The sequence below is a fragment of the Oncorhynchus kisutch genome, unplaced genomic scaffold (assembly GCF_002021735.2).
Source record: "Oncorhynchus kisutch isolate 150728-3 unplaced genomic scaffold, Okis_V2 Okis01b-Okis20b_hom, whole genome shotgun sequence".
Classification (NCBI taxonomy): domain Eukaryota; kingdom Metazoa; phylum Chordata; class Actinopteri; order Salmoniformes; family Salmonidae; genus Oncorhynchus; species Oncorhynchus kisutch.
In genome coordinates this window covers 4,542,713-4,563,138 of record NW_022261978.1, presented here as the reverse complement: position 1 = coordinate 4,563,138, position 20,426 = coordinate 4,542,713, and the positions used below count along the sequence as shown (strand labels likewise).

General features: G+C 49.2%; 2 protein-coding genes and 1 long non-coding RNA gene across 3 annotated transcripts; 2 read left to right on the top strand and 1 right to left on the bottom strand.

The window, feature by feature from the left end:
• Positions 1 to 185: 185 nt before the first annotated feature.
• LOC116358874 (methylthioribose-1-phosphate isomerase) lies at positions 186 to 12,275 on the top strand. Its single transcript, XM_031811131.1, has 6 exons — positions 186 to 527; positions 2,893 to 3,116; positions 4,419 to 4,588; positions 5,647 to 5,823; positions 7,087 to 7,311; positions 10,925 to 12,275. Exons 1-6 carry the CDS (start codon positions 396 to 398, stop codon positions 11,056 to 11,058), a joined length of 1,062 nt encoding a protein of 353 aa, XP_031666991.1. The 5' UTR covers positions 186 to 395; the 3' UTR covers positions 11,059 to 12,275.
• Positions 12,276 to 13,679: 1,404 nt separating this feature from the next.
• Positions 13,680 to 14,051, bottom strand: LOC116358875 (uncharacterized). The gene is made up of 2 exons (XR_004206500.1): positions 13,992 to 14,051; positions 13,680 to 13,798 (listed from the first exon to the last, which is right to left on the bottom strand). It is a non-coding gene; the product is annotated as an uncharacterized LOC116358875 (long non-coding RNA).
• Positions 14,052 to 16,683: 2,632 nt separating this feature from the next.
• Positions 16,684 to 20,426, top strand: LOC109880346 (UPF0390 protein zgc136864). Its single transcript, XM_031811132.1, has 3 exons — positions 16,684 to 16,832; positions 17,626 to 17,681; positions 19,723 to 20,426. Exons 1-3 carry the CDS (start codon positions 16,751 to 16,753, stop codon positions 19,885 to 19,887), a joined length of 303 nt encoding a protein of 100 aa, XP_031666992.1. The 5' UTR covers positions 16,684 to 16,750; the 3' UTR covers positions 19,888 to 20,426.

Below are 20,426 nucleotides of genomic sequence, written 5' to 3'. Positions count from 1 at the left end.
GAGAGAAGAGGGGGAGAAGAGAGAAGAGGGAGAGAAGAGGGGGAGAAGAGAGAAGAGGGGGAGAAGAGAGAAGAGGGGGAGAAGAGAGAAGAGGGGGAGAAGAGAGAAGAGGGGGAGAAGAGAGCAGGCCTGTCACCGCCGAAAAGAGCGCGCGAGAGGTGGGCGTGGACAAAGTTCGGAAAGGCAGGGTCGGTTTCCTGCCGGGGTAAGCACGTGGTTCCGTATGTGTGTCAGACAGAGGTTTTCTGAGCTACCCCTCTCTTTTTCCCCCCCAGACAGTTAATATTCGTTTTCCAGCACTTTTATCCTCTACCAACCCACGACGATTCGAAACGACAACCGGGAGGAGTGTGTGTGTGTGTGTTGTGCCATCCGATCCATCTCGTTCGCGGGTCATGACGCTCGAGGCGATCCGTTACCGGGCCGGGTCTCTGCAGATTCTTAACCAGCTGCTCCTACCGCAGGAGACTGTGTTCGACGAGGTCCGCACAGTGCAGGACGGTTATGAAGCGATCAAGTCCATGAAGGTAAGAAATATCACTCTCTGTCTTCTCCCTCGTTCGTTTCCTGTCCGATTCCACGCTCACTACGTGTCACCTCCCGGTGTGTGTGTTTCTAGTTAGCAGTGTTTCCACCACAGTGTGTGTAGCTATGCTGACTACGGGTGTCTTTGTGTCAGACAGGGTGGATATTTAGTGTGAGCTGTGCACCCTGCCCTCGGTTCTGTCACAGAGCATATCTGGGCGGTGTTGTGCGAAGGGCTCGTGGCCTGTGACAGGCTCTTTGTTGAAGTCCAGGGCCTGTGTGTTTTGACCGTCCCTGCTATTTCCACCGATTACTACCGTCCGCAGCGCCGTATTGCATGGAATAGCGGCCCCGGTGTGGACGCTCGGGGTTGGATCACACACACAGTGTGTCACTCGTTCGTTTTTACCGGCCCGGTTTCTCAATTTAACGTGATCCTAAGCCACAATGGATCCAATTATTTATTTACCGTTTAACGTTAACCCGTGCCACCGACAAAACCACCGTGCCAGGTATCCGCACCCACCCATGAGAACGCCCACCCCCTTCGCTCCCTTTATCTTGCTCTCACTGTAAAGATTGTCTATGCATTATTAATGACCGATTCCCGGGGTTTTGTTCGCTCCTGCAGTCGGTGCTCTGCCGCTTGTTGACTCCTTTTATTAGTGTTTGGCGACGGCTTTTATCAGAGCGGTTCTGATGAGGAGAGGTGTTTTGTTGATCGTCAAATAGACTAGTTCTCTTATCTTTTTATTCTTCATAATAAACCTCCTTCCATTGATACAGACACCCTCTCTTCATCTCCCTCTTTGTCTCTCACACACACACACACACACACACACACACACACACACACACACACACACACACACACACACACACACACTGAGATACTCTCCATCTGAGCATCAGTCCAACTTCAGACCTGTGATGGAACGCCTCTTAAACAGTATGATGTCGTCATGGTGATAGTAATGGTAGTGTCTCTGGGGATATGGATGATACCAAGCTGCCGCTGATCTCACACACTGGTGACGTCACACACCACTACTCACTGTCCTGCTGTCTGTGTGTCCTGACTATCGCCCTGCTTTGTGTCGGCAGGTAGCCTAGTGGTTAGATGGTTGGGCGTGTGTGTACAGTCCTGTCTGGTGTTGTCTGCATACGGTCCTGTCTGGTGTTGTCTGCATACGGTCCTGTCTGGTGTTGCCTGCATACGGTCCTGTCTGGTATTGTCTGCATACGGTTCTGTCTGGTATTGCCTGCATACGGTTCTGTCTGGTATTGCCTGCATACGGTCCTGTCTGGTGTTGCCTGCATACGGTCCTGTCTGGTGTTGCCTGCATACGGTCCTGTCTGGTGTTGCCTGCATACGGTCCTGTCTGGTGTTGCCTGCATACGGTCCTGTCTGGTGTTGCCTGCCTACGGTCCTGTCTGGTGTTGCCTGCATACGGTCCTGTCTGGTGTTGCCTGCATACGGTCCTGTCTGGTGTTGCCTGCATACGGTCCTGTCTGGTGTTGCCTGCATACGGTCCTGTCTGGTGTAGCCTCGTACTGCATAGTTTCAGTCTTCTGGACAGGAGAGTTCTAGAGGAGTGTGGGGGTTCCAGCAGGCGAGGATAGATGGGGGGAGACAGGTGTATGATAAAGACCAATGAGAGAGTTCGATAGACACACAGGTCTTCCCCCTCTGGTTTACCTGGAGGATTACAAGAAATGTTCAAAGGCTCAATTCCAATATGATGTCTGGTTCCCTCTCCATTCCTTCTCCTCCTCCATTCCTTCTCCATCCCTCCATTCCTTCTCCCCCTCCATTCCCCTCCATTCCTTCTCCCCCTCCATTCCTTCTCCCCCTCCATTTCTTCTCCCCCTCCATTCCTTCTCCCCCTCCATTCCTTCTCCTCCTCCATTCCTTCTCCCCCTCCATTCCTTCTCCCCCTCCATTCCTTCTCCTCCTCCATTCCTTCTCCTCCTCCATTCCTTCTCCTCCTCCATTCCTTCTCCATCCCTCCATTCCTTCTCCTCCTTCATTCCTTCTCCATCCCTCCATTCCTTCTCCATCCCTCCATTCCTTCTCCATCCCTCCATTCCTTCTCCTCCTCCATTCCTTCTCCTCCTCCATTCCTTCTCCATTCCTTCTCCTCCTCCATTCCTTCTCCATTCCTTCTCCTCCTCCATTCCTTCTCCATTCCTCCTCCATTCCTTCTCCTCCATTCCTCCTCCATTCCTTATCCCCCTCCATTCCTCCTCCATTCCTCCTCCATTCCTTATCCCCCTCCATTCCTTATCCCCCTCCATTCCTTCTCCATCCCTCCATTCCTTCTCCCTCCCCATTCCTTCTCCTCCTCCATTCCTTCTCCCCCCCAGGTACGGGGGGCACCTGCCATCGCCATCGTAGGCTGTCTGAGCCTGGCAGTGGAGCTGCGCGCAGGTGCCGGTGGCAACGACCCCGTGACCTTCATCCGGGAGTCTCTGTGTCACCTGACTTCTGCAAGACCCACGGCCGTCAATATGGGCCGGGCCGCCCGAGAACTGATGGAGTTTGCCGAGAACGAGAGCATGGAGAAAAACCCAGAACAACTCACAGAGAGGTATGGAGAGAGGGATGGGTGGAAAGAGATGGAGGGAGAGAGGGATGGATGTAGGGAGAGAGAGAGATGGATGTATGGAGAAAGAGGGATGGATGTAGGGAGAGAGAGAGAGAGGGATGGATGGATGGATGGAGAGGGATGGATGTAGGGAGAGAGGGGGGGGGCAAAGAGAGAGAGAGAGGGGGGGACCCAGAGAGAGAGAGAGGGAGACCCAGAGAGAGAGGGAGACCCAGAGAGAGAGAGCGAGACCTAGAGAGAGAGCGAGAGGGAGACCCAGAGAGAGAGTGAGAGGGGGAGACCCAGAGAGAGCGAGTAGGAGACCCAGAGAGAGCGAGTGGGAGACCCAGAGAGAGCGAGTGGGAGACCCAGAGAGAGCGAGTGGGAGACCCAGAGAGAGCGAGGGGGAGACCCAGAGAGAGCGAGGGGGAGACCCAGAGAGAGCGAGGGGGAGACCTAGGGAGAGAGGGGGGGGGCCCAGAGAGAGAGAGAGGGGGGGACCCAGAGAGGGAGACCCAGAGAGAGAGGGAGACCCAGAGAGAGAGCGAGAGAGGGAGACCCAGAGAGAGAGCGAGAGAGGGAGACCCAGAGAGAGAGCGAGAGGGAGACCCAGAGAGAGAGCGAGAGGGAGACCCAGAGAGAGAGCGAGAGGGAGACCCAGAGAGAGAGCGAGAGGGAGACCCAGAGAGAGAGCGAGAGGGAGACCCAGAGAGAGAGCGAGAGGGAGACCCAGAGAGAGAGCGAGAGGGAGACCCAGAGAGAGAGCGAGAGGGAGACCCAGAGAGAGAGCGAGAGGGAGACCTAGGGAGAGAGGGGGGGGGCCCAGAGAGAGAGAGAGAGAGGGGGGGACCCAGAGAGAGAGCGAGAGAGGGAGACCCAGAGAGAGAGCGAGACCCAGAGAGAGAGCGAGAGGGAGACCCAGAGAGAGAGCGAGAGGGAGACCCAGAGAGAGAGCGAGAGAGAGGGGGAGACCCAGAGAGAGCGAGTAGGAGACCCAGAGAGAGCGAGGGGGAGACCCAGAGAGAGCGAGGGGGAGACTCAGAGAGAGCGAGGGGGAGACCCAGAGAGAGCGAGGGGGAGACCCAACGAGAGCGAGGGGGAGACCCAGCGAGAGCGAGGGGGAGACCCAGAGAGAGCGAGGGGGAGACCCAGAGAGAGCGAGGGGGAGACCCAGCGAGAGCGAGGGGGAGACCCAGAGAGAGAACATGAAAGTGGACTAAATTAAAGAGTAGATCAGAAGGTGAAAAGGGAAGACTGCTTTATGACAGACACACTCCCTCTCCTCTAACCCCGCCCATTCTGCAGTGTGATTGGCTGGATCGAGGAGATGCTGGAGCGGGATGTCAATGACAACAAGAAGATCGGTAACTACGGAGCTCAGCACATCCTGTCTGGTGTTCCCCGAGACTCTGTCACTATCTTAACTCACTGCAACACCGGGTCTCTGGCCACGGCAGGATACGGCACCGCACTGGGTAAGACAGAGAGCCTCCGTGCTCTAGTACCAGACTATAACCAGAGAGTCTCTGTGCTCTAGTACCAGACTATAAGCAGTGTCTCTGTGCTCTAGTACCAGACTATAACCAGAGTCTCTGTGCTCTAGTACCAGACTATAACCAGAGTCTCTGTGCTCTAGTACCAGACTATAACCAGTGTCTCTGTGCTCTAGTACCAGACTATAACAAGAGTCTCTGTGCTCTAGTACCAGACTATAACCAGAGTCTCTGTGCTCTAGTACCAGACTATAACCAGAGTCTCTGTGCTCTAGTACCAGACTATAACCAGAGTCTCTGTGCTCTAGTACCAGACTATAACCAGAGTCTCTGTGCTCTAGTACCAGACTATAACCAGAGAGTCTCTGGGCTCTAGTACCAGACTATAACCAGAGTCTCTGTGCTCTAGTACCAGACTATAACCAGTGTGTGTGTCTCCAGGTGTGGTGCGTTCCCTCCGTGCTCTAGTACCAGACTATAACCAGTGTCTCTGTGCTCTAGTACCAGACTATAACCAGTGTCTCTGTGCTCTAGTACCAGACTATAACCAGTGTGTGTGTCTCCAGGTGTGGTGCGTTCACTATATGCTCTAGTACCAGACTATAACCAGTGTGTGTGTGTCTCCAGGTGTGGTGCGTTCACTATATGCTCTAGTACCAGACTATAACCAGTGTGTGTGTCTCCAGGTGTGGTGCGTTCCCTCCATGCTCTAGTACCAGACTATAACCAGTGTGTGTGTCTCCAGGTGTGGTGCGTTCTCTCCATGCTCTAGTACCAGACTATAACCAGTGTGTGTGTCTCCAGGTGTGGTGCGTTCCCTATATGCTCTAGTACCAGACTATAACCAGTGTGTGTGTCTCCAGGTGTGGTGCGTTCCCTATATGCTCTAGTACCAGACTATAACCAGTGTGTGTGTCTCCAGGTGTGGTGCGTTCCCTCCGTGCTCTAGTACCAGACTATAACCAGTGTGTGTGTCTCCAGGTGTGGTGCGTTCCCTCCGTGCTCTAGTACCAGACTATAACCATTGTGTGTGTCTCCAGGTGTGGTGCGTTCCCTCCATGCTCTCGGCAGACTGAAGCGGATGTATTGTACAGAGACCAGACCCTATAACCAAGGGGCCAGACTGACAGCCTATGAGGCCGTGGCTGAAGGTTTCCCTGCTACTCTCATCACAGACAGCATGGCTGCACTCACCATGAGGGAGAAGAGCATCACAGGTATACACAGTCTGTCTGCCTGCCTGCCTGCTTGTCTAACTGACTGACTGCCTGCCTGCCTGCCTGCCTGCCTGCCTGCCTGCCTGCCTGCCTGCCTGCCTGTCTGCCTGTCTGCCTGTCTGACTGCCTGTCTAATTGACTGCCTGTCTAACTGCCTGTCTGACTGCCTGTCTAACTGCCTGCCTGTCTGCCTGTCTGACTGCCTGCCTGTCTAACTGCCTGACTGCCTGTCTAACTGCCTGCCTGCCTGACTGCCTGTCTAACTGCCTGCCTGCCTGCCTGACTGCCTGTCTAACTGCCTGTCTGCCTGCCTGTCTAACTGCCTGCCTGTCTGACTGCCTGTCTGACTGCCTGTCTGACTGCCTGTCTGACTGTCTTTACTCTCTCTTCTTCTTCTTCTCCAATAACTGCTCTGGTTTGATGTTCCATCCATCTCTTATCACTATACTGTTATTTCTTCTCTCTCTCTCTGTCTATCCTTTCTCTCTCTCTCTCTCTCTCCCTCTCTCTGTCTATCCTTTCTCTCTCTCTCTGTCTATCCTTTCTCTCTCTCTCTCTCTCTCCCTCTCTCTGTCTATCCTTTCTCTCTCTCTCTCTCTGTCTCTCTGTCTATCCTTTCTTTCTCTCTCTCTCTCTGTCTATCCTTTCTCTCTCTCTCTGTCTATCCTTTCTCTCTCTCTCTCTCTCCCTCTGTCTATCCTTTCTCTCTCTCTCTGTCTCTCTGTCTATCCTTTCTCTCTCTGTCTCTCTGTCTATCCTTTCTCTCTCTCTCTCTCTGTCTATCCTTTCTCTCTCTCTCTCTCTGTCTCTCTGTCTATCCTTTCTTTCTCTCTCTCTCTCTGTCTATCCTTTCTCTCTCTCTCTGTCTATCCTTTCTCTCTCTCTCTCTCTCCCTCTGTCTATCCTTTCTCTCTCTCTCTGTCTCTCTGTCTATCCTTTCTCTCTCTGTCTCTCTGTCTATCCTTTCTCTCTCTCTCTCTCTGTCTATCCTTTCTCTCTCTCTCTCTCTGTCTCTCTCTGTCTATCCTTTCTCTCTCTCTCTCTGTCTCTCTCTGTCTATCCTTTCTCTCTCTCTCTCTCTGTCTCTCTCTGTCTATCCTTTCTCTCTCTCTCTGTCTCTCTCTGTCTATCCTTTCTCTCTCTCTCTCTGTCTCTCTCTGTCTATCCTTTCTCTCTCTCTCTCTCTGTCTCTCTCTGTCTATCCTTTCTCTCTCTCTCTCTCTGTCTATCCTTTCTCTCTCTCTCTTCCTCTCCCCGTCTCAGCTGTTGTCGTAGGGGCGGACAGGGTGGTTGCTAACGGTGACACGGCCAACAAAATCGGCACGTACCAGCTGGCCATCGCCGCAAAGCACCATGGGATCCCGTTCTACGTGGCGGCGCCCAGCACGTCATGTGACCTGAGTCTGGAGAGCGGCCGACACATTGTCATCGAGGAGCGTCCCGCCGAGGAACTCACCAGCATCAACGGAGTACCCATCGCTGCCCCGGGTGGGTGGGTGTGTGTGTGTGTAGGGGTGGAGGTGGGTGTGTGTGTAGGGGTGGAGGTGGGTGTGTGTGTGTGTGTGTGTGTGTGTGTGTGTGGAGGTGGGTGTGGAGGTGGGTGTGGAGGTGGGTGTGTGTGTAGGGGTGGGTGTGGAGGTGGGTGTGTGTGTAGGGGTGGAGGTGGGTGTGTGTGCGATGACAGAAGACAGACCGTGAGTTAATGAGGTGTGGAGAAGCTAGGTGGTGATGGACAGAGAGGGGGAGACAATGGCAGAGGGAGAAACAGACAGATTGATAGAAACATAGTGATAGAGCTGGGGAGAGAGATATAACAGTGTTGTCCCTGGTAGAGATATAACAGTGTAGTCCCTGGTAGAGATATAACAGTGTAGTCCCTGGTAGAGATATAACAGTGTAGTCCCTGGTAGAGATATAACAGTGTAGTCCCTGGTAGAGATATAACAGTGTAGTCCCTGGTAGAGATATAACAGTGTTGTCCCTGGTAGAGATATAACAGTGTAGTGGTAGAGATATAACAGTGTAGTCCCTGGTAGAGATATAACAGTGTAGTTGTAGAGATATAACAGTGTAGTCCCTGGTAGAGATATAACAGTGTTGTCCCTGGTAGAGATATAACAGTGTTGTCCCTGGTAGAGATATAACAGTGTTGTCCCTGGTAGAGATATAACAGTGTAGTCCCTGGTAGAGATATAACAGTGTAGTGGTAGAGATATAACAGTGTTGTCCCTGGTAGAGATATAACAGTGTAGTGGTAGAGATATAACAGTGTAGTCCCTGGTAGAGATATAACAGTGTAGTCCCTGGTAGAGATATAACAGTGTAGTCCCTGGTAGAGATATAACAGTGTAGTTGTAGAGATATAACAGTATAGTCCCTGGTAGAGATATAACAGTGTTGTCCCTGGTAGAGATATAACAGTGTTGTCCCTGGTAGAGATATAACAGTGTTGTCCCTGGTAGAGATATAACAGTGTTGTCCCTGGTAGAGATATAACAGTGTAGTCCCTGGTAGAGATATAACAGTGTAGTCCCTGGTAGAGATATAACAGTGTAGTTGTAGAGATATAACAGTGTAGTCCCTGGTAGAGATATAACAGTGTAGTCCCTGGTAGAGATATAACAGTGTAGTTGTAGAGATATAACAGTGTAGTCCCTGGTAGAGATATAACAGTGTTGTCCCTGGTAGAGATATAACAGTGTAGTCCCTGGTAGAGATATAACAGTGTTGTCCCTGGTAGAGATATAATAGTGTTGTCCCTGGTAGAGATATAACAGTGTTGTCCCTGGTAGAGATATAACAGTGTTGTCCCTGGTAGAGATATAACAGTGTTGTCCCTGGTAGAGATATAACAGTGTTGTCCCTGGTAGAGATATAACAGTGTAGTCCCTGGTAGAGATATAACAGTGTAGTCCCTGGTAGAGATATAACAGTGTAGTTGTAGAGATATAACAGTGTAGTTGTAGAGATATAACAGTGTAGTTGTAGAGATATAACAGTGTAGTCCCTGGTAGAGATATAACAGTGTAGTTGTAGAGATATAACAGTGTAGTCCCTGGTAGAGATATAACAGTGTAGTTGTAGAGATATAACAGTGTAGTTGTAGAGATATAACAGTGTTGTCCCTGGTAGAGATATAACAGTGTTGTCCCTGGTAGAGATATAACAGTGTTGTCCCTGGTAGAGATATAACAGTGTTGTCCCTGGTAGAGATATAACAGTGTAGTCCCTGGTAGAGATATAACAGTGTTGTCCCTGGTAGAGATATAACAGTGTTGTCCCTGGTAGAGATATAACAGTGTAGTTGTAGAGATATAACAGTGTAGTCCCTGGTAGAGATATAACAGTGTAGTTGTAGAGATATAACAGTGTAGTCCCTGGTAGAGATATAACAGTGTAGTCCCTGGTAGAGATATAACAGTGTTGTCCCTGGTAGAGATATAACAGTGTAGTTGTAGAGATATAACAGTGTAGTCCCTGGTAGAGATATAACAGTGTTGTCCCTGGTAGAGATATAACAGTGTAGTTGTAGAGATATAACAGTGTAGTTGTAGAGCTATAACAGTGTTGTCCCTGGTAGAGATATAACAGTGTAGTTGTAGAGATATAACAGTGTTGTCCCTGGTAGAGATATAACAGTGTTGTCCCTGGTAGAGATATAACAGTGTAGTTGTAGAGATATAACAGTGTAGTCCCTGGTAGAGATATAACAGTGTAGTCCCTGGTAGAGATATAACAGTGTAGTCCCTGGTAGAGATATAACAGTGTTGTCCCTGGTAGAGATATAACAGTGTAGTCCCTGGTAGAGATATAACAGTGTTGTCCCTGGTAGAGATATAACAGTGTAGTTGTAGAGATATAACAGTGTTGTCCCTGGTAGAGATATAACAGTGTTGTCCCTGGTAGAGATATAACAGTGTTGTCCCTGGTAGACAGACAGACAGACAGACGGAACAGTGTAGTGGTAGAGATATAACAGTCCCTGGTAGACAGGGGGAACAGTGTAGTGGTAGAGTATAACAGTAGACAGACAGAGGGAACGGTGTAGTGGTAGAGTATAACAGTCCCTGGTAGACAGACAGAGGGAACAGTGTAGTGGTAGAGTATAACAGTCCCTGGTAGACAGGGGGAACAGTGTAGTGGTAGAGTATAACAGTAGACAGACAGAGGGAACGGTGTAGTGGTAGAGTATAACAGTCCCTGGTAGACAGGGGGAACAGTGTAGTGGTAGAGTATAACAGTAGACAGACAGGGGGAACGGTGTAGTGGTAGAGTATAACAGTCCCTGGTAGACGGGGAACAGTGTAGTGGTAGAGTATAACAGTAGACAGACAGGGGGAACGGTGTAGTGGTAGAGTATAACAGTCCCTGGTAGACAGGGGGAACAGTGTAGTGGTAGAGTATAACAGTAGACAGACAGGGGGAACGGTGTAGTGGTAGAGTATAACAGTAGACAGACAGGGGGAAGGGTGTAGTGGTAGAGTATAACAGTAGACAGACAGGGGGAAGGGTGTAGTGGTAGAGTATAACAGTAGACAGACAGGGGGAAGGGTGTATTCTCTGCAGAATGTACCGGAGCTGATTGACTTGTGACACGTGTCTCTAATTAAAGAACCTGAAGAGGAGCTCTGTGACATCACAGTAATTATATTATCCTCTCCTTTAATGGAGACGCTGTTCCCCGGGGCGTTCCTCCTCTCTCTCTACCGTCTCTCCCTAACCCCCCACCCCCTAATTGATCCTGCTCTCTCTCTCTCCTTCTCTTCCCTCCCTTTACACCCTCACTCTACCATGATTTACCCCCCTTTACACCCTCACTCTACCATGATTTACCTCCCTTCCCTCTCCCCTCTCTTTCTCTGTCGCTCTCTACCGTCTCTCCCTAACCCCCCACCCCCTAATTTATCCTGCTCTCTCTCTCTCCTTCTCTTCCCTCCCTTTACACCCTCACTCTACCATGATTTACCTCCCTTCCCTCTCCCCTCTCTTCCTCTGTCGCTCTCTACCGTCTCTCCCTAACCCCCCACCCCCTAATTTATCCTGCTCTCTGTCCCTTCCCCCATCTCTCTCCCTCTGTCTACCCGCCTCTCTCCCTCTCCAGGTATTGATGTGTGGAACCCGGCGTTTGACGTGACCCCCCACCAGCTGATAACGGGGGGCATCATCACAGAGCTGGGGGTGTTTCTGCCCTCGGAGCTGCAGGCAGCACTCACCGGCCGTCTCACTGCCCTGTAGACGGCGCTATCACCACCCGCTGGCCGCCGTGCGCTACTGCACCTTAATGTTCCTGCTCTCACTCTCTCATACGACTTCCGCGTCCTCACACACACAGCTGATGTGGAAGCCTAGTTTTGTTACATTTACACACACACAGTCAGTGTTCTACAAACTCACACGTTTTACGGTCTCACACACACACATCAAACGCAGGAACTCAGACACACACATCCAACCCCCTCCCACTCCTGTCTCTCCCTCTCTCTCCTCTCTGGTCCCTCCTGTGTTCATCTCCTGTCTCTCTCCTCTCTCTGGTCTCTCCTGTCCCTCCCTCTCTCTCCTCTCTCTGGTCTCTCCTCTCTCTGGTCTCTCCTGTCTCTCTCTGGTCTCTCCTCTCTCTGGTCTCTCCTGTCCTTCCCTCTCTCTGGTCTCTCCTGTCCTTCCCTCTCTCTGGTCTCTCCTGTCCCTCCCTCTCTCTGGTCTCTCCTGCCCCTCCCTCTCTCTCCTCTCTCTGGTCTCTCCTCTCTCTGATCTCTCCTCTCGCTGGTCTCTCCTGCCCCTCCCTCTCTCTCCTCTCTCTGGTCTCTCCTCTCTCTGGTCTCTCCTCTCTCTGGTCTCTCCTGTCTCTCTCTGGTCTCTCCTGTCCCTCCGTCTCTCTGGTCTCTCCTGCCCCTCCCTCTCTCTCCTCTCTCTGGTCTCTCCTCTCTCTGATCTCTCCTCTCTCTGGTCTCTCCTGCCCCTCCCTCTCTCTCCTCTCTCTGGTCTCTCCTCTCTCTGGTCTCTCCTCTCTCTGGTCTCTCCTGTCTCTCTCTGGTCTCTCCTGTCCCTCCCTCTCTCTGGTCTCTCCTGCCCCTCCCTCTCTCTCCTCTCTCTGGTCTCTCCTCTCTCTGATCTCTCCTCTCTCTGGTCTCTCCTGTGTTCATCTCCTGTCACCGACAGAACGAACCAGTCTCCTTCAGAAGAACTGGCCTATACTACATCCTAATCAGATTTCAGAGTTCTCCGAACAACGTTAGGAATGAAAAATTTAACAGTTATACCCAATCACAATATTATATATTCACATGTAGTTTTCTCTGGAAAAGTGTTTTATAGAAATGTGAGTTTAAGAAAATTGATGTTGAGTCTCAAATAGCACCTTATTCCCTTTATAGTGCACTATTTGACTACAGCCCATAGGCTCTGGTCTAAAGTAGTGCACTATATAGGGAACATGGCTCTGGTCTAAAATAGTGCACTATATTGGGAACAGGGCTCTGTGCCAAAAGTAGTGCACTATATAGGGAACAGGGCTCTGTGCCAAAAGTAGTGCACTATATAGGGAACAGGGCTCTGTGCCAAAAGTAGTGCACTATATAGGGAACAGGGCTCTGTGCCAAAAGTAGTGCACTATATAGGGAACAGGGCTCTGTGCCAAAAGTAGTGCACTATATAGGGAACAGGGCTCTGTGCCAAAAGTAGTGCACTATATAGGGAATAGGGCTCTGTGCCAAAAGTAGTGCACTATATAGGGAATAGGGCTCTGTGCCAAAAGTAGTGCACTATATAGGGAACAGGGCTCTGTGCCAAAAGTAGTGCACTATATAGGGAACAGGGCTCTGTGCCAAAAGTAGTGCACTATATAGGGAACAGGGCTCTGTGCCAAAAGTAGTGCACTATATAGGGAACAGGGCTCTGTGCCAAAAGTAGTGCACTATATAGGGAACAGGGCTCTGTGCCAAAAGTAGTGCACTATATAGGGAACAGGGCTCTGTGCCAAAAGTAGTGCACTATATAGGGAATAGGGCTCTGTGCCAAAAGTAGTGCACTATATAGGGAATAGGGCTCTGTGCCAAAAGTAGTGCACTATATAGGGAATAGGGCTCTGTGCCAAAAGTAGTGCACTATATAGGGAACAGGGCTCTGTGCCAAAAGTAGTGCACTATATAGGGAACAGGGCTCTGTGCCAAAAGTAGTGCACTATATAGGGAACAGGGCTCTGTGCCAAAAGTAGTGCACTATATAGGGAACAGGGCTCTGTGCCAAAAGTAGTGCACTATATAGGGAACAGGGCTCTGTGCCAAAAGTAGTGCACTATATAGGGAACAGGGCTCTGGTCTAAAGTAGTGCACTATATAGGGAACAGGGGGTCATATGAGACACAACCATTACCAAAGCAACTGAAATTAGAACTATTCAAACCAAAACAAAGCCAGTTGATATTATCTAGAGCAAACCTCTTTAGTCAGCTGATGTGTATAACTTGTGGCTACCTCCCTATACCTCACATAATGTCTGTACCTTGCTGGTCCAATCTGTACCGTATCATCCCCTACCCCCAGGGTTATCAAACCTCTCCTCAGACGTTTCACAATTCTGTTGTAGCCCTGAACTAGGTCGCCTGATTCACCTGGTCGAGGGTTTGATGATTGGATCAGGTGAGCTGGCTGTGGACCTGGGTCCCTGAGGAGAGGTTTAAAAACCACCGCCCTACTGTGTACCATATCAAACTACACAGAATACACAGAAACACTATATATACACTTAACACCAATCTCCATGTTATTAGGCCTGGACAACAAGTCAAGCAAAATAAACCCTTTGTTCTCTTGGCAGAGATGGAACTCTCGGCTTTAAACAACAATTGAACAGAATGTTGATGTTTGTTCTAAAGATTGTATTTCTATGATGTACTGAATGTCACAGGGGCCCTGCACTGCTCAATGCCTTCCACCACCACCGCCCACACACAGGACAGGACAGGCAGGTATCCTATTACCTACATGGTGCACTGCTCAATGCCTTCCACCACCACCGCCCACACACAGGACAGGACAGGACAGGCAGGTATCCTATTACCTACATGGTGCACTGCTCAATGCCTTCCACCACCAGCACCACCGCCCACACACAGGACAGGATGGGACAGGACAGGGCAGGGCAGGCAGGCATTGCGAATGGCATCCTATTACCTACATGGTGCACTGCTCAATGCCTTCCACCACCACCGCCCACACACAGGACAGGACAGGCAGGTATCCTATTACCTACATGGTGCACTGCTCAATGTCTTCCACCACCAGCACCACCGCCCACACACACGACAGGACAGGCAGGCATCGCGAATGGCATCCTATTACCTACATGGTGCACTACTTTTGACCAGAGCTTTGGTCGTAAGTAGTGCACAATAGAGGGAATAATAATAGGTTGTAATTTGGGACAGGTCCCAGGACAGCAGGCTAACAGGGAGGAACGTAGCCCCTCAACCCCCCCTAAAAATGCAAGGTGGAGATCCGAAAGTTGCCTGGCTACCCAAACTCCTTGCTCTAGTGAAACGCTAGGCCACGCCCATGGACGTTAGTTTCTTCTCTGCAATGAGACTGGATTTGAGTACCCCCCCCCCCCCCCCCCCCCCCCACCTGACGATATCTAGAACGCAAACACATTCTAACCATTCTGATTGGTCCCACAAACCGATGGGTTGGGCCAGAGTCAGAAAGGCGGCGTTTTGAAAATTCGTCATTGGCTTTGATACTCTGATTGGTTAGAGATGATCCAATCGCTGATGACTTTGTTTTTTTACAACACCCCTCATTTTGTCGTCACCACAAACGACTTCAACGATGGCCGTCTGACTGAAGTATGTAGCCAACATAGAGCAGGGGGAAAATGTACAGTAGTTTGAGATGTCAGGCAAGTATGAAAGGTCAAAGGTGAAATACATCCCCAAAGCCACTACTCTACTACTCCATCATCCCTCATTCAGAAACCTCTGATCTCTAAACACACCACACCTCCTCGCCCATTGGACCATTTCTGGTCCACACCAGGCATTCTTATCTAGAACTTTCCTGTCAAAAAAATAATACATAATTTAGAATTCTAGAATCCGTAGTGTCATAACTGTTCCATATTCTAGAATCGCAGTAGAACAGAGACCCCTCCATCCCCAACCCCTCCCTGTCAAACTTACCCCTCTCTCTCTCTCCCTTCCTCTCACAGCGATGCTGTTGGCTGTCAAATCACATAAGGGTCTAGAATCAAACACCACCGTTGTGTTTTTGGGGTTCCTTTCTTTGTCTTTTATTTTGAGAAACTGAACTGGGAGAAATCAGAGGGGAGAGTTTTAACGGTCGAGAAAAATGTAGCAACTTTGTCGCCATCTGTAGATCGTTACGTTGAAAACTTTTTAAAAAGGTACGAGAATCCGTTTGTCTCTTATCATGAAGACTTTGTTGTTGTTGTTGTTGCCTGGAAACCAGATGCTGTTCTGTGTTAACATTTCACCCCTTGTAGTCCGGGGCATTGTTTGGCATTGACAACGAGTGGAAGGATGGCACGAACAGACTGGTACCCAGGCTACTCTTGTTTGGCTGTGATCAGTTGTTTTATTATGGTGATTCTTAGTGATAAAGCTGTTGTTAATTAGAGTACACTGAGAGGCCTCCTCGACCACGCACACTATCACATGCACACACTATCACATGCACACACTATCACACACACACACTATCACATGCACACACTATCACACACACACACTATCACATGCACACACTATCACACACACACTATCACACATACACACTATCACACACACACTGATAAAATGTCAGGATAGACTGTTTAATTGGAATTATCTGCCAGTCAGTCACCCAAAGGTTCTGTGTATTTAGCAGGCTTAGGGGAGTGTCCCAAATGGCACCCTATTTCCATTTGTAGTGCACTATTTTTAACCTGGGTCCTATAGGGTTCTGGTCAAAAGTAGTGCACTATTTTTAACCTGGGCCCTATAGGGTTCTGGTCAAAAGTAGTGCACTAATATAGGGAATAGGGTGACATTTGGACGCATACTAGATCTAGACAGAGGGCACCATATTGAATAGTGTAAAATATCTCCTACTCTCTGTACTGAGGGTTTCTTAAGAGGCAGTAAATCCCCAGTGTACTTATAGGAAACCATCTGTCCCTCTTATTTTCCGTCCCCAATAACCACACTAGCATACTATCTAGTATGCATGGGCTGAATTGCTTCATACTAAGTAGTATGCAAGGGTGGATACTTCGGGACATGCCCTAATGAGTCTCGTTTTGGGAGAGGAAGATGCCAAATTAAGTGCCAAATGCAACGCTATCATCACTTCTACTCCCTCTGAGATTTCAACCAATGGGAGAATGTCCTGATGACCGGGTGTTTGTGAATAAGCCAATAGGAAGCATGGCTGGTGATATTAGTGCGGGTGTAGTCGATTAGAAGGCCTCTTTCTACGTGTAGTTATGTTATTGTTTATATTCATATCTGGGGTTTAGTTTTGTATCATGTGGAAATAGTTCAAAAATTGATGTTTTTTTAATATGAATATAATGCTGTAAACTGCATACCTGAATTAAGAAGAGATTTCTCTTCCACGACAATACAATAAAGAGTGAACACAAACATTACAGCTGTCGGCGTTGTATCTTTTAGGTCGTGGGACATTTCTTAGTACATACAATGATAGCCTATCTAATTTATACATTTAATTTCATGTCAAGGTGCATGTTAAATAAGTAATGTATCTAACTTGGCACAATTCAAAAATCTTATTGATTCAGGTCAAAAAATCTTCCAGAGACTTTATTTTCGTATTTTCCACACCCTCAGTACTCCAGTATCCCAGAATGCCATGTTGTAACGCCCATCTACATCCGGTCTGGAACAATACGGTGAAAACAGCTTCGAGGCAAGATGGCGCAAGGTAAACAGAAGTTCAAAGCGCAGCCCGGTGGAACTAAGAAACCTCAAAAAAACAAAGGTCCCAGAAAAGGAGGTACGTACAGAGTGAGATGGTTGATGTCTTGGATTCTAGCGATTTCGCCTGGACTCCGTATATATACTCAACAAGTATTTGCGACGTGTTGCGGCGGACATGCTGGCTCAAACACGGTTCAGTGAGGAGACAGTTTCTATTGGAAAAACTGCGTGGGAACTAGACTATCAAGGGTGCGGGCGCCCCCTCAAATGGAACTCATCATAGCACAATCATTTGAATTGCATCGCGTACCATTGCATGTGCATAACAAGACACATTCGAAAGTTGTCCCGATGTTTAGGCCTACTTACTGGCCCTGATGACAACTCGTGAAGGAGAACTGTAGGGCAGCTTAGCTATTTATAGGGAGATTTGTAATGGCATTATCAGTCACACAGCGATTACACAGTGCCTGTCCTTCACTTCCCCTGCCAGCTAGCTAACCTTGATTCCCTTATGGGCTGCTCCAAATGGAAACGTAGTTTAAAACTTCTACAGTACTTGTTACGAATCTGTTTGGCTTAAGGGTACAATCTGCAATTGCCACATACATTGCTTCACTTTTAAAGTAAGGTTATTGCCATTGATTCTCGAATAATATAACTTTTATAAATGCCTCATGATGAGCATAGTTCAACCCATCAGAATCATCCCTCAACGATTTACCGAAACGGAGGCGGGGTATTGGTTTTGTTATTGTTGGCCCCTTTAACCACGGTGTGTTTTCTGTAAGGGGGTCAATAAATATCTACACTGAGGTTTTATTGTTGGTTACAAATCTCACCCCTCACTTGTTGCTGCTGTTTCACAGGGAGGACGATTGCACCGAAGAAGGTTAAAGTGGTACAGCAACAGCAGTTGAAGAAGGTAAGACAGCAGCTATAGGACAGCAGCTACAGGGCAGCAGCTATAGGATAGCAGCTATAAGACAGCAGCTACAGGACAGCAGCTACAGGGCAGCAGCTATAGGACAGCAGCTACAGGGCAGCAGCTACAGGACAGCAGCTATAGGACAGTATCTACAGGGCAGCAGCTATAGGACAGCAGATATAGGACAGCCATTACGGAATAATGGGAGAGTTTAAAATCTACCTGTTCAGGCTGGGGACTACCACTTGTATACAGGCTGGGAGCTACCACTTGTATACAGGCTGGGGGCTACCACTTGTATACGGGCTGGGGACTACCACGTGTATACAGGCTGGGGGCTACCACTTGTATACAGGCTGGGGGCTACCACTTGTATACAGGCTGGGGGCTACCACTTGTATACGGGCTGGGGACTACCACGTGTATACAGGCTGGGGGCTACCACTTGTATACAGGCTGGGGGCTACCACTTGTATACGGGCTGGGGACTACCACGTGTATACAGGCTGGGGGCTACCACTTGTATACAGGCTGGGGGCTACCACTTGTATACAGGCTGGGGGCTACCACTTGTATACAGGTTGGGGGCTACCACTTGTATACAGGCTGGGGGCTACCACTTGTATACGGGCTGGGGGCTACCACTTGTATACGGGCTGGGGGCTACCACTTGTATACGGGCTGGGGGCTACCACTTGTATACGGGCTGGGGGCTACCACTTGTATACAGGCTGGGGACTACCACTTGTATACGGGCTGGGGACTACCACTTGTATACAGGCTGGGGACTACCACTTGTATACAGGCTGGGGACTACCACTTGTATACAGGCTGGGGACTACCACTTGTATACAGGCTGGGGACTACCACTTGTATACTACGGGGACGTGGCCGCTCATTTCACCCGACTCCCACCAAGATCCAGTCCCATACTGGTTTTGAATGGGCTTCAAGATTATATCATCAAACTCACACGTAAAACAGTCATTTAAGATGTTTGTGGATTAATTTACTTCTACCTGATGCCTTTTGATAATGAAGATGATTAATTATGATTTTAGTTTTTGTGAGGTTGATGCTTAAAGATCATTAAAAAAAGGGTGAAATGGAGGTGGTTAGTTTCCCATGGTGTTCTCGTCTAAGCCCTCTCCTGGGTTTAGGGACACTTCTTCCAGCTGGCTACGTCCCCATTCTGAATCTGCACCCTTCTCTCCTCTTTGTGGACGGCGGAAACGCCCTCCAACCACTGCCTACACCAACTCTATGCTTTTAAAGTGAACTCCATGATGGGAAGTGACACTTTGGGGAAGGTTAGAGAATCCACTACGGTCTGTCTGTCTGTGGAACATACCATCTGAGGAGAATCCATTACTGTCTGTCTGTGGGACATACCATCTGAGGAGAATCCACTACGGTCTGTCGGTCTCTGTGGGACATACCATCTGAGGAGAATCCACTATGGTCTGTGGGTCTCTGTGGGACATACCTTCTGAGGAGAATCCACTACGGTCTGTCTGTGGGACATACCATCTGAGAAGTATCCACTACGGTCTGTCTGTGGGACATACCATCTGAGGAGAATCCACTACGGTCTGTCTGTGGGACATACCATCTGAGGAGAATCCACTACGGTCTGTCTGTCTGTGGGACATACCATCTGAGGAGAATCCACTACGGCCTGTCTCTGTGGGACATAACATCTGAGGCAACATGCACTGGGATACAGTCAGCACTGTCTACAGATGGAATCCTCTCAGAGAACCTGGACCCTGACAGGACCCAGACAGGACCCATAAATTGTCCATCTTATAACGCTTGCAACTCATCCGAAAAAGTAGGGATGAGTTGTACTCTGACGGACAAAAACGCAGATCAATGAAGATGTATGTATGTAGACATGTCCTGGATTGTCCCCCAATGAAATGTCCTGAGGTGAGGAATGCTTTTCTTTAGGCGATGATGTAAGTCGTATATGAATGAATCTGTGTGGCTGCTCCCTAATCCCATGTCCCCTGCTGTCCCCCCCCCCCCCCCCTAGGGCCTGGAGGTGGCGATCAGGAACAAGATAGAGGAAGAGGTGACTCACCGAGCCAGTACGAAACTCCACAAGAGACTGAGTATTGTGAAGGGGGCGGAGGTGAAACCAACCCCCTCTAAAGGAAACAACCATCCCAACCACCCTGCACCCAGCACCTCCAAATAAACACACTCTGTTATTCTGTCCGTCTGCTCTGACTGCTTTCGCTGTGCTAGATAGAAGTTAATTATGTCTCCCAAATGGCACCCTATTCCCTATATAGTGTTATACTTTTTGAACAGGGGCCCATAGGGCTCTGTCTAAAGTAGTGCACTGTGTAGTGAGTAGGGCGGCATTTGGAACGAATACAATGTGTTTGGCACTGCTGTATGGACTGACATGAAGTCCTGTACGTCACGGCTGAGGAGTGTAATAACCACGTCTCCAATAGATGGTGCTGTAGTTTTTCTGGTAGACTTGGCTGCTTGCTATCGCCTCGAGGAGACAAGGAAAGGAGACGAGGAACGTGAGGATGTCAACAGAGGAATATTGAGATGTCGACATTTGGGATCTCTGTCGTGTGTGTTGAAGGGGCCATGGAGTATTTAGTTTTGTGTGATTCTTGTCTCGTGTTGCACTGTCAGAACTGAGACACACGTTTCTCCCATATACTGTATTCCAATGCAAAGGAGGTGAATAAAAAAACTGGACATTTTGTAACGTAA

Coding starts and splice junctions, on each gene's coding strand:
- LOC116358874 (XM_031811131.1), top strand. CDS start 396: ATGACGCTCGAGGCGATCCGTTACCGGGCCGGGTCTCTGCAGATTCTT. Junction 3,117..4,418: donor CCAGAACAACTCACAGAGAG/GTATGGAGAGAG, acceptor CCCATTCTGCAG/TGTGATTGGCTGGATCGAGG. Junction 7,312..10,924: donor AGTACCCATCGCTGCCCCGG/GTGGGTGGGTGT, acceptor CTCCCTCTCCAG/GTATTGATGTGTGGAACCCG.
- LOC109880346 (XM_031811132.1), top strand. CDS start 16,751: ATGGCGCAAGGTAAACAGAAGTTCAAAGCGCAGCCCGGTGGAACTAAG. Junction 16,833..17,625: donor CAAAGGTCCCAGAAAAGGAG/GTACGTACAGAG, acceptor GCTGTTTCACAG/GGAGGACGATTGCACCGAAG. Junction 17,682..19,722: donor AGCAACAGCAGTTGAAGAAG/GTAAGACAGCAG, acceptor CCCCCCCCCTAG/GGCCTGGAGGTGGCGATCAG.